This window comes from Geotrypetes seraphini, chromosome 19 (genome assembly GCF_902459505.1).
Source record: "Geotrypetes seraphini chromosome 19, aGeoSer1.1, whole genome shotgun sequence".
NCBI lineage: Eukaryota > Metazoa > Chordata > Amphibia > Gymnophiona > Dermophiidae > Geotrypetes > Geotrypetes seraphini.
The window spans coordinates 20470019-20482645 of NC_047102.1; the positions used below are offsets into that span (position 1 = coordinate 20470019).

General features: G+C 40.1%; 1 protein-coding gene across 3 annotated transcripts in view; it reads left to right on the forward strand.

Annotated features, from left to right (window-relative positions):
* The window catches only part of EPS8L2 (EPS8 like 2), a 282798-nt gene extending 275186 nt beyond the window's left edge, over positions 1-7612 (forward strand). For all 3 annotated transcript variants that reach the window (XM_033928821.1, XM_033928822.1, XM_033928823.1), the window contains 2 exons: positions 4412-4544; positions 6676-7612. In XM_033928821.1, coding sequence (XP_033784712.1) covers positions 4412-4544; positions 6676-6747 — 205 coding nt within the window. In that variant the 3' untranslated portion in view covers positions 6748-7612. The remainder of the gene's footprint in view (positions 1-4411; positions 4545-6675) is intronic.
* The last annotated feature ends 5015 nt before the right edge of the window (positions 7613-12627 follow it).

Genomic DNA, 12627 nt, shown 5'->3' on the forward strand with positions numbered 1-12627 from the left:
CGGGAGCAAAACACTTTTAATTCTGTTTCATTTAGTCGCTTGTGCGAAACGTAAACTTGACTATATATTTTATTGTCAGTAAACATAAAAATGTCTATTTCTCATAGTTCTTACGTGATGCAGTAAAACCAAAACCATATTTGAGCATACCAAGTTGGTACCTGTCATAATCACCAAAAACTTTTCAGGAATCAAGACTTAACCAAAAAATTGTTGTGCAGTGTTTTAAACAGCGATTGATTCACTATCAAGTCTGTATGCAAATGATTTGCATGCAGACTCCCCGACTCAATTGCTCAGTGAGCGATTGAGTCGGTGCAGAGCCCTGACAGTAGTGACAGGAGAAGCAGCCTCCTGTCACTGCTGTCAGGGCTTCCGTCGCCCACCCGCCAAACTTATAGCAGGAGGGATCCCCTCTCCCTCCTGCCATCGGCCCACTTCACCCGAACCCCCGCCCGCCCGGAGCTGGCGTTAGTTCTAGCTGCGCTAAAAACGCTAACGCAGCTTAGTAAAAGGAGCCCATAGTATATGAAGAAGAAATTACTCCTGGCAGAATTCTATGCAAACAAATTCCAAATTCAATGCACATAGTGCTCCTTTTACTAAACAGTGGTGGATGTTTCTACCGCAGGCCAGGGAGGTAAATGCTCTGACACTTATAGGAATTCTATGAGCATTTACTTCACTAGCCTGCGGTAAAAACCTCTACCGCTGTTTAGTAAAACCCAATGATAAATTGCAAATTCTGCAAGGTTTTTTGACAACATTTAAACAATATTTTTGCTAATTATTATCCAGAATTTCAGTCCAATTCAGTATTTTCATTAAATTATAGTAGAGAAAACAGAGCCTTCAAATTTTTCTCGCTTAGTGACTTTCTTCTCGCTGAAGGTATCAAATTGAATAGTGTAAAACTTTTCTCCGCATTTCTGGATTTGGAGACAGCATTTATACAACTGAAGGCCAGGCTGTATTTTGAACCAAAAAAACCTCAGATACCTGTTATGGTCAGCATTCTACAAAACAGATCAAATATGAACAATTTGGTGGAATTTCCAAGCAAAGACTGGAAGAAATGCACTTTAGACAACTTTTTGAAACCTTTTAGACCAGTGTGCCACAGAACACTAAACTCTGAGTCGCGGCTGGAGGGCATCCAGAAATGCATGGACATTGACGTGATGATGTCATGCTCATGGGCGGATGCCCTTCAGCCACAGCCCTTAGCCTCCTGCTACCGCCGGTGGGGGCGGAGGGTTGCTGGAGAAAGAAAGGTGAAGAGAGACTCCGGTTGACCGCCTACAGGACATAGCGTGATATGTCGAACAAGAAACAAAGGAAAAAACTGCAGGAATAGTGTACAAGACACCAAGTCTTTCTTTTTTTTTTTTAATTCTTTATTCGTTTTTCCATCTTACATCAAGAACACAATCTTACACCATTTAAACCTTATAAACATCATATGTATTTCTTCTAACATCATCTTCAAAACATAAATGTATACCCTCCCCACCCACCCTTCCCACAAAAATATCATATAAATATTATATTCTTAACTATTGATCAAACCTTTAATATAACTTTATATCCTCCCCCTATGTATAAATGTTCTTTCAGTGGAAAATGGTGTCTAATCCTTGCAATAATTTGTCAGTGGCCCCCAAATCTTTTTAAAATTATTATAATTCCCTTTTTATATGGCAATTATTCTTTCCATTTTGTAAATGTGCCACAACGAATTCCACCAGAAGGTATAGTTAAGTCTACTGTAATTTTTCCAATTACTGGTGATATGTTGTATGGCGATTCCTGTCCTAATCAATAAAAGTTTATTATTGCTTGATGAAATTTGACTTTTTGTTCTCATTGACATACCGAACAGAATTGTATCATATGATAATGCTACATGGTTTTCTAGTAAACAATTAATTTCAGACCAAATTGATTTCCAAAATGTCATGATACAGGGACAATAGAATATTAAATGATCTAAAGTCCCTGCTTCCAGATTACAATGCCAGCATCTATTAAACTCAGAGCTATCTAACTTTTGTAATCTGACTGGGGTCCAAAATGCTCTATGTAAAAGGAAAAACCAAGTTTGTCTCATAGATGCAGATACTGTACATCTCATTCTCCAAGACCAAATTCGTGGCCATTGAGACGCAGTAATTTGATGCTTTATCTCAATGCTCCAGATGTCCCTAAGTCCATTTTTAGGTTTTTTATTTATAAATCCATTTATACCACTGTGCGGCCTGTTGACCCAAGAAGTCCGCCTGAAAGCATAAGAACTCCAGATTATACTGATTATTGAGATTTTTCCATTCAGGGAACCCCTCCTGAATAGCCTGCTTCAGTTGCAACCATCTAAAACTTTGTGATTTATTAAGACCATATTTATGTTGCAACTGTGAAAAGTCAAGCAGCTTACTGTTTGAAATAACATCGCCCAAAATTTGTTTACCTGCAATCATCCAATGCTTCCAGATGACCTTAAATCCGCCAATTTGAATCTTGGAGTTTAACCATATAGTTTGATTTGTTGATTTATAGATTGGAATAGGCGTTAAATTACTAACATATCAGAGAGTTTTCCATGTATCCATAAATATTCTGTTTTCTTTATATAATCTAGGCATTTTAATACTAAGTACATGACATAATCGTAAATGGAACATGAGTCGCCATTCCAACCACACCCAATCTGGGGTATTATCAATGAGCTCTGGGAGGATCCAATACATACCCTGTCGCAAAATATAGGCTTGATGATACCTATAGAAATTGGGAAAATTTACCCCACCCTCCGCAATTGATTTTTGTAAAGATACTAAGGCAATTCTAGGAGTTTTGCCCAACCAAACAAATTTTATAAGAATACTGATTAACTTCTACAACATTCCTGCAGTTTTTTCCTTTGTTTCTTTGCCTACAGGATGTGCCTCTCACCACCATCTCTCACCCCTGTCCACCAGCCAGCATTTCTCTCACCCCTGTTCCCCCCCTCCCACACCAAGTCAGCACCTCTCACTCTCTCACCACTGTCCCCACCAGCCAACATCTGTCACCCTATCCTCCCCAGCCAACACTTCATTCTCTCCCCAATCCATCCTGTGTAGCTCAGGTTCACTGATATAGGCAACCTGCCTCTGGCTCTGCAGGCTTTCCTCTACCGTGGTCCCACCTGAAGAAAAAGGAAGGGACATTGAGGGTGAGAGTGAGACCGCAGTAGAGGAAAGCCTGTAGAGCCAAAGAGATGTCGCTGGCACTGATTCAGGCTGTAGAGAGGGAGGACTGAAATTCTGCGCAAATTCTGGGGGTGGAGGTGGAGCTTGGGCACCCCCACACTAAACTGTAGTCTCAGAACATTACTAGATGGACTCAATTCTTCTTTAATTCAGAACTTAAAAAGAAATGAGCTTATAGTTTGTTGCTTGTACAGAATTGTGTCTTTTAACTACTCTTCACAGAAATGTTGTACGCTTACTGTAGGATTTTTTCTTACCAATTCTTGTTTTAATTTACCTGGTTTATTGGCTACCCCTGAGGCGGGTGATTTTTTCTTTTTTGCCAAAACATGGTACGGTGTCAGGTCTGATCATCTGCTGTGTCCTCCTCCTTCTGGAAGTCCATTCTTCACACACACACACACACCCCACTTCTGTTTTTTCTTGCATTTGCTCTGTGGTTGGCTTTTCCACTTCTTGTGTTTTGTTTTGTTTTTAATGCCACTTCAAACTGAGCTGAAAATGTCAATGTCTTCCCCACATTGACATACAGGATCCTTTACCTGAATGGTGATACCTAAAACAGAATCCATAGTTCAGATTACATTTTCCTACATATATTACTTTGCACATATCCATTCTCCCAGTCTCATAAGATCCCCCTGCAATACCTCACAATCTACTCATGTGGTATAAATAACAGTTTAATTGGAAATATCTGGATGAATTAAAGGGACTGTTTGATGAACTTGATTCATATTCGATTTCCTAATTAATTTATATCGCCCAAAAACCTATTTGAAATAAAGAGGTGATATTCAGAAGCTTTTTCTGATTAACTTTTCTTAATTTGCTTTCATTCCAAAGATTTGGATTTGGTTAAAGGATTCAGGGCTGCCTGGATATAGCCTGGCCAGACTAGTTAACCTTTTCTCGGGCTAACTGTTTACCAGATGTATTCAAATCCAGCAACCTAACTGATTTCCTTTTCTGAATATCCGAATTAAAGTTAACTGGATAATTTATTTTGAGATCATGGCAGTTCTGACCTGAATGACTCCTACTCCCCAGCACTGTGACATGGTAGACTGGGGGAGACAGCTGCTGTGCCAGAATACATTCAAAAAGGGGAATTTAGATTTATCACTTTTTAACTGTTCTACTGTTTTGTGTTTCCTTAGGACAGTGACACAGCTGGGTATCCTGACAGGGGCACAGCTTTTTTCCCTTAACAAGGACGAACTAAGGAAAGTGTGTGGGGAAGAAGGATCCCGGGTATATAGCCAGACCACAGTACAAAAATCTCTGCTGGAGGTAAGTGACTTTCCTTTGTCATTGGTGTAGTGCATTGATTTGTGGAATTGCCTTTCATCGATGTTAGGGTGCTGTGTATTCCTTTAGTAAATCCCACACCCTTTAGTTCTTCGTTTCTGGGGGAAACCATAGAATCAGTTCTTTAGGTGTAAGTGGGTACCAAGGTCCTTCATTATATACAGAGAGGGGTAATTTGTATTGTGTTTTTCACCCCTTAATCATTTAAAAATGTTGGGACCCATGGGGGGGGCGAGGGGGACGACAGCCTGAATTGGCCCAGAATGCAGTTCTTCTATTCTTTTTAATATACAAGCAAAACATAGAATTGCCTGGATTCTATAAAGGATGCTCGCATTTGGATTCCCAAATCTGGGCATAATCCTGAGATGTGTGTGCAACTAGATTGAGTAATGAGCCAATTAATGTCAGTAATTGGGCGCTTACAACCAATTATACATGTTACTGGGTACCGATATGGATTTACACATGCATATTGCTCTGCGCTATTATATAAAAACTGTGCACCCAAAGTCCATGGATGTGGCCATGAGAAGGGCATGGGCAAGTCGGGGTGTTCTGGGAAATTTTCACTCAGTGTTATAGACCAATGTTTCTCAACTTCTTCAAGCCAAGTCTAACAAGTATCAACCAAGTACCCCCCCAAGCTCCTCCCCAGACCTGCTCAGGCTCCACCCCAGACCCCACCCCCATAATAATAGTAGTAATTGTATTTTTTCCCCATCCATTTTTCATATACACACAATATAATCTTATTAATACATAATGGTAACCGCAAAAAAACCACAAGCACACACAGTATGCAGAAAAATCTTAATTATTATTTATATTGGGGGGTTTTCAAAGAGGTCAAAGCAGATGACTTTAAAATATGGAATTTCATCTCAGTAACAACTATAGAAAACCAGAAAAATATAGTGCAAAATATAGACAGCAGATATAAATTCTCAAAATGGACATATTTTGATCACTAAATTAAAAATAAAATCATTTTTCTTACCTTTGTTGGCTGGTAATTTCATGAGTCGCTGGTTGCACTTCCTTCTGACTGTGCATCCAGTATTTCTTTCTTTCTGTCTCCTGCATGCTTCTTCTCTTCCGGACCTCATTCCCTTCCCCAACCAACATCTCTCTCTGTCTCTCCATGAGTCCAACTTTTCTTCCTTTCTCCTCCACCCTTATTGACAATATGTCTCCCTCTCTGTCTCTCACCATCTTGAGATATTCAGGCATCTCTCCCACCCCCTCTACTGGAACATCTAACATTTCTCCCTTTCTCATCCCCTGGAGCATGTGCAGCATTTTTCACCACTGCCTACCAGGCCCATGCCCATTTCTCCTTCTATTACCCCTCTCCAGCACCATGCCACATCTCCCTCCATCACTAGGTCCAATATTCTTCCACCTTGCATCCCCTTCAATCTGTCCCTCTGTTTCCTCTCCACCACCATATTTGTTTTTAATATGTTCTGATTTTGTATATATTTTTATTCTAACTAGCTTAGATTTTATAGATAGTGTGGGATATAAACTTGTTGAATAAAATAAATAAGAGTTTCTCTACCAGGTCAGGCTAGAGGTCTATCTAGCCTAGTATCCTGCTTCCAACAGTAGCCAATTCAGGCCACATGTTCCTGGTAGAATCCCAGAGAGTTCTAAGATTTTATGGTACATACTAGCAGCACCACGATGAAGTAGAATTCTGCAATTTTCCAAAACGTGACCTTTATGGTAAATGGAGGGAGCAATCTAGACATAAGTGCTTGTTTAGAAAGAGTTCCCGTTATATTCCCTTTTGTCCTCTCCTTTTAGGGTTTAGGGTGGGAAAGGAAGCTGGGAGATTAAAAAGGGGGCACAGTTGGAGAATTTGTCTAAACCTTTTTTCAGACTCCAGAGCCAGAACAGTAGGGTGCTGTGCTCTGCCTCCAGGTAACATGGAAAGGAGGAAGGAAGGGGGATGAGTCTGAAGCAGAGTAGAGATCAGCCCTTCTGCTTCTTGTCCTTGGCTTGCCCATTCCCTCTCCCTAACTCCCCATCTCCATTGTTCAGTTTAAACCCTGCTGACTTGTATAAGACCTATTTCTCATTGCCATTTATGCTGTGTTTCTTCCAGAAGAACCAGGGTGAAACAGAGCTACAGGAAATCATGAAACGGCGCCAGGAGAGGATTGATTCTTCCAACTAAAGAGAACTGTTTGTGGGGATGGGATTCTGTTCGGTTCTTTTGGGATTTGTATGGGATTGTACCATTAGTATTAGTGAGAAGCAAGAAAACAAGGAGAATGGAGATGGAGAGAAAAGAAAGAGCTGAATGGGAAATAAGAGAAAAACCATTTGGTGTGCACCAGTGATCTGGACATGAAAATGAGCCTGTCCCTCCACTCTCTTTTTCTAATGAATGGCACTGAGCATCTTCTATTGCATGAAAGTATTATTTTTTTATATATATAAATATATATATATATTTTAAATAAATCAGCTGGACATGTTTTACCATAAGGAAGTTCTGAAATTTGGGCAAGAAGGCCTGCTTCTTGCCTTGGGCAATATATCCAGTTGAGTGATTTGCTACATACTAAATTTATTTTACTAGTTTCTAATATCTGGTCATAAGAGCAGGTAAGAGCTTACAGAAATTATGCAGGGAAGTCTGATGGGCATTCCTCATTTGAGAATTTTGCATAAAGAGGTGCTCAAGTTCTGCTTTCTTACAGAAAGAGAGGAAGCAAAAAGAAAGTCAGATCATTTGCTCTTTCCTTTAAATCCTCTCGCCATCTTGCTTCTTTATCAGCCACCTAAAATACACTCCTGCATTTCTGTGCTCCCTTCCTGACACTATGCTTTAAGAACATCACTATGGTAGACACTTCAGATTGCTTCAAGTTATTAGGAAATTGGTCCTGGGATTTTAATTTTCAATGAAGCATTCCAGATTTTTTTTATTTCCAAGTACGCCTTCTGAAAATCCAGATAGACAAGGGCACCCGATCGACATTGTATATCTGGATTTTCAGAAGGCGTTTGACAAGGTTCCACATGAATGACTACTTTGGAAAATTGCGAGCCATGGGATCAAGGATGAAATACTCACATGGATTAAAAACTGGTTGGAGCATAGGAAACAGAGAGTGGGGGTAAATGGACAATACTCAGACTGGAAGAGTGTCACCAGTGGGGTGCTGCAGGGCTCGGTGCTTGGACCTATGCTCTTCAACATCTTTATAAACAATCTGGACATTGGTACAACGACTGAGGTGATTAAATTTGCGGACGATACGAAGTTATTCGGAGTAGTGAAGTCGCAGGGGGATTGCGAAGATTTGGAATGTGACATAATCAGGCTCGAGGAATGGGCATCAACATGGCAGATGAGATTCAACGTGGATAAGTGTAAAGTGATGCATGTAGGTAACAAAAATCTCATGCACGAATACAGGATGTCCGAGGCGGTACTTGGAGAGACCTCCCAGGAAAGAAACTTGGGAGTTATGATCGACAAGTCGATGAAGCCGTCTGCGCAATGTGTGACAGTGGCGAAAAGGGTGAACAGAATGCTAGGAATGATAAAGAAGGGGATCACGAACAGATCGGAGAAGGTTATCATGCCGCTGTACCGGGCCATGGTGCGCCCTCACCTCGAGTACTGCGTCCAACACTGGTCGCCATACATGAAGAAGGACACGGTACTACTCAAAAGAGTCCAGAGAAGAGCGACTAAGATGGTAAAAGGGCTGGAGGAGTTGCCGTACAGCAAAAGATTAGAGAAACTGGGCCTCTTCTCCCTCCAACAGAGGAGATTGAGAACATGATCGAAACATTAAAGGTACTGAAGGAAATAGACTCAGTTAATAATGACAGGTTGTTCACCCTCTCCAAGGTAGGAAGAACGAGAGGGCACTCTCTAAAATGGAAAGGAGATAGATTCCGTACGAACATAAGGAAGTTCTTCTTCACCCAGAGAGTGGTAGAAAACTAGATCGCTCTTCCGGAGTCTGTCATAGGGGAAAACACCCTCCAGGGATTCAAGACAAAGTTGGACAAGTTCCTGCTGAACCAGAATGTAATTGGGTAGGGCTTGTCTAAGTTAGGGCCCTGGTCTTTGACCATAGGGCCGCCATGTGAGCAGACTGCTGGACACGATGGACCACTGGTCTGACCCAGCAGCGGCAATTCTTATGTTTAACCTAGAACACTTTGGGATAACTACAGCTCCTAAGAACTTTTAGGATGACTACAACTCCAAGTAGGCTGTGATGTACATCAGATAAGCCAAAACTTCAACTGTGTGCTCAGATTTTGACAGACATTGGCTGGTTGCTTCCATTTGAAATACTTGATTTCAGTTCTTTTCAATTCAAGTTTATTTACAATTTGATTAATCGCCTATTCCAAATTCTAAGCGATGTACAAATCAGCAAAATACATAGTTAAAATATACATAAAATAAACATACATAACTAACAAAGGGACTAAGTTTGCAAAACATAATAAAAAAAACTCATTTACGAACACAATGAAACAATAGGCAAGGCAAGGAAAGAAATACAATCTAAGTAATGTAGGAGTCAACAATTAGAGGTTAAGCACAACAGGAAGGGAAAGACAAAACTGAATAGAAGTTTTAAAAATAAACAGAAGAACAGTAGGCAAATCAATTAAATATTGAATGCATCTTTAAAAAGAAAACTCTTAAGTTTGCTCTTAAACTTTTCCAAGTTCTTTTCCTCTCTTAAGTAAAGTGGGAGGGAATTCCAAGTCTGAGGCGCCGTAATAATAAAGATAAATTGCCGTCTAGTATTGATAATTTTAAGAGAAGGAATGACCAATAAATGTTGGTCATTTGATCTCAATAATCTAGAAGAATTATATGGTATCAATGCTTTATAAATAAAAGCTAGAGTTTCAACTAAGAGAGATTTGAATGTAAGCAAACATAATTTATATAGAATATGATGAGATACTGGAAGCCAATGAGCTTTTTGAAGTAAAGGAGTCACATGATCCAACTTCTTTGCTTTCATAATCAGTTTAATGGAAGCATTCTGGATTATCTGCAGCCGCCTAATTTCCTTTTGAGCCATTCCCTTAAATAACGCATTGCAATAATCAATTTTTGAGATAATCATTGAATGAATTAGTATATTCAATGATTTTGGACATAAAAATGTGGATATTCTGACATTTGCATGTGATTTGAAACTTAACCTGATACACATGCAAGTTTTGATAGTGTGTGAAATTACAAACAAATTCTCTTTAATCAATTGGCTGTGAACAGATTTCTGCTGTTTCTCATTCCTGAAAAAATATGCATGCTGCTTCCATTGATGAAATCTTAGGTGCAATAAAACAGCCACTGCTGTGCTGTTAGTTGAAACTCCCCCTTGCACCAATATAAATAAAGCAACAATACAACAGACTTGGGGAAATTATTTTCATTACCCAAAATTGTTAAAGTATAATTTTTAAAAATGAGTACTACAGAGAAGGATGAGCTAGGAGAATAAAGCTGAAAGAGGCAGCTTAAGAGTGGCTGAGGATGCCAGTACCATAGAAAAGCTCACATGAGCCGGCAGCTTCCTAGCCACTGTACAAAGGGATCCCTGAACCCAGCTGGGTTTCAGCTGAACCAGGAGCTGCCATACTCTGTGAACTAGTCCATCAAATGTGTACTGACCAACTTCCCTCCATGCTTCTTATCCACTGTATATCATAAGCACATTGAATCAATGTAATAGATCTGTTTTAATCAACTGCCTGCCTTTGCTAGTAGCTTTTGAAAGAGAAGGGGATGTGATTTGATATACTGTCCTCCTTTGGTTGTATTCTATGCAAGTTTTTATTTTGTACCTGGGGTAATGGAGCTTGCTTGTGCTAAAATTAGCCCCCATTAGCGATTCTGTCCTATGCTCAGAGTCACATGGAACTGCCATTGGAATCCAGCTCTGTTCCCCTGATTCTCAGTCTAGTGCACTAACCATTAGGTGGCCTTTTTGCTCTGATTGTGCTTTTTTTCTGCAGGGACATATGCCATCCCTCACTTGTCACCCTCCTTGAGAAACTTCCATTCTATGTATGTGCACATTGTGGCACAACAGAGATTACTGTATGCCTAGAGCAGGGGTGTCAAAGTCCCTCCTCGAGGGCCACAATCCAGTCGGGTTTTCATGATCTCCCCAATGAATATGCATTGAAAGCAGTGCATGCACATAGATCTCATGCATATTCAGTGGGGAAATCCTGAAAACCCGACTGGATTGCGGCCCTCAAGGAGGCCTAGAGGTAGTTTTCAAAATCCTCCTAAGTTAGCAAGATACAGCCTCGAGCTTTAAATTAAATATTTTCCTTTACATTAGCAGTAATCTGGTCATAGGTATCAGAGCCACCAGTATTGAAAGTGCTTAGGGACCCCCAATATTAAGCCTCTTCATCACAACCCCCTCAACCTCCCTCCTCTTCTCCATTCTCATCCAGCAATATCATTGCTGATCAGAGCACCCACAGAGCTTATGGATCTGTCTCTGGCAATTTTCTTCATCCTTGTGGAAGCAAGTAGGTTGGCTCAAATGAATGGTATTTCATTGGTAAAGAGTTCTCCAATACTTGCACAGTGCAGACCTATCAAAATGATAACACATGCATCCATGCACTTGTGCCTGTTATATTGGTGTGGGGGAGCCTCTATATTAGGTACATTTGCATTAGAGCATACTCAAAGTGGCAGGCTGCAGACTGCACAAAACATATTCCCAGATTGCTGTAGATATGGATTTAAATGTCATATTGTTCGGGAAAATTAGATTTTTGTATAAGAAACTCAGCTAGATTTTTCTAAAGCATACTGCTGCATTTCCACACACTCTAACACTGTTAACATCTGTTGTTAGAAACGGATCTACATAGTAATATATATAGTAAATGACAGCAGATAAAGACCCCAAATAGTCCATCCAGTCTGTCCAAACATACACTCTAAAATTTAATGATTTAATTTAAATTATTATTTTTCTTAGATACTTTTGGGCCAGAAACCCAGAGCTCTGCCCAGTACTGTGCATAGGTTACATTTACTGGAGTCTCTGTCAAAGCTCACTCCAGCTCATCTAAACCACCCTCAATTGAACAGCCATATACGGGACACAGACCACACAAGTCTGCCCAGTACTGGCTTTAGTTCTTCAGTATATACCATTATTTTCTGATTACTGTGTCTCTCTCTGTTACATGTTACACAGTCAGGTTTTTGATCTCGGTATAGTACAGAAACTGTTCTTGCTGCTGTTTTGGATTCTCTTCATAATCTATTTAGTAAAGGCAGCAGTGCCCTTATTTTGCAGTTTGATTTATGTTTTGCATTCAATCTGGTCAATCATTCTATACGTTCGGAATTCAAGACAGGGTGCATAGATGGTTCCAGGGATTCTTGAAGTCACGTACCTACTGAGTCCAAATGGATAATATCTATTCTGTGTGGTGTTCCCAAAGGCAGTGGAATGCTTTTTTGTTTGGGGGGTTTGCAAACTCTGTCCCAGACCCTGCCCAGTCTCTACCCCAGACCTCGCCCCATAAAAGTACTAATTGTAATACCATTTTTTCTTCATTAACATTTTATTTTATTGAATATTTTCAAAATAAGCAATAGCCAATACAAATACTTCAACAAATATAACAAGCTTTGTCACCCAACCCCAATACAGCCTACCTCCTCCCCACCCAACTTACAGCAACACCCCAGCAGAGATACAGTACAATTGGAAAGGAAAGGTCAGAAAGAGACCAGCCGCATCATTCAAAGGGAACCTCAAATAAATACTCCAAATCTTACTATAAAAGTGTAATGTTTGCCTTTTCGTAGCCACTAATTTACACATCAGTTGGACATAGTCCATTCTAAGCAAAAGGCAGAGTTTAGTAAGCCATTTTGGAGAACACCAACAAAGGGCCAATGCCAAACGTGCCACTGTAAATAAAAATCCTGCCAGGCGATATTCAGGAGGAGAATATCCCGGGATACAAGCATTTAAGAAGCAACAATGGGTCATTACGGGACAATGTTTACCCATGA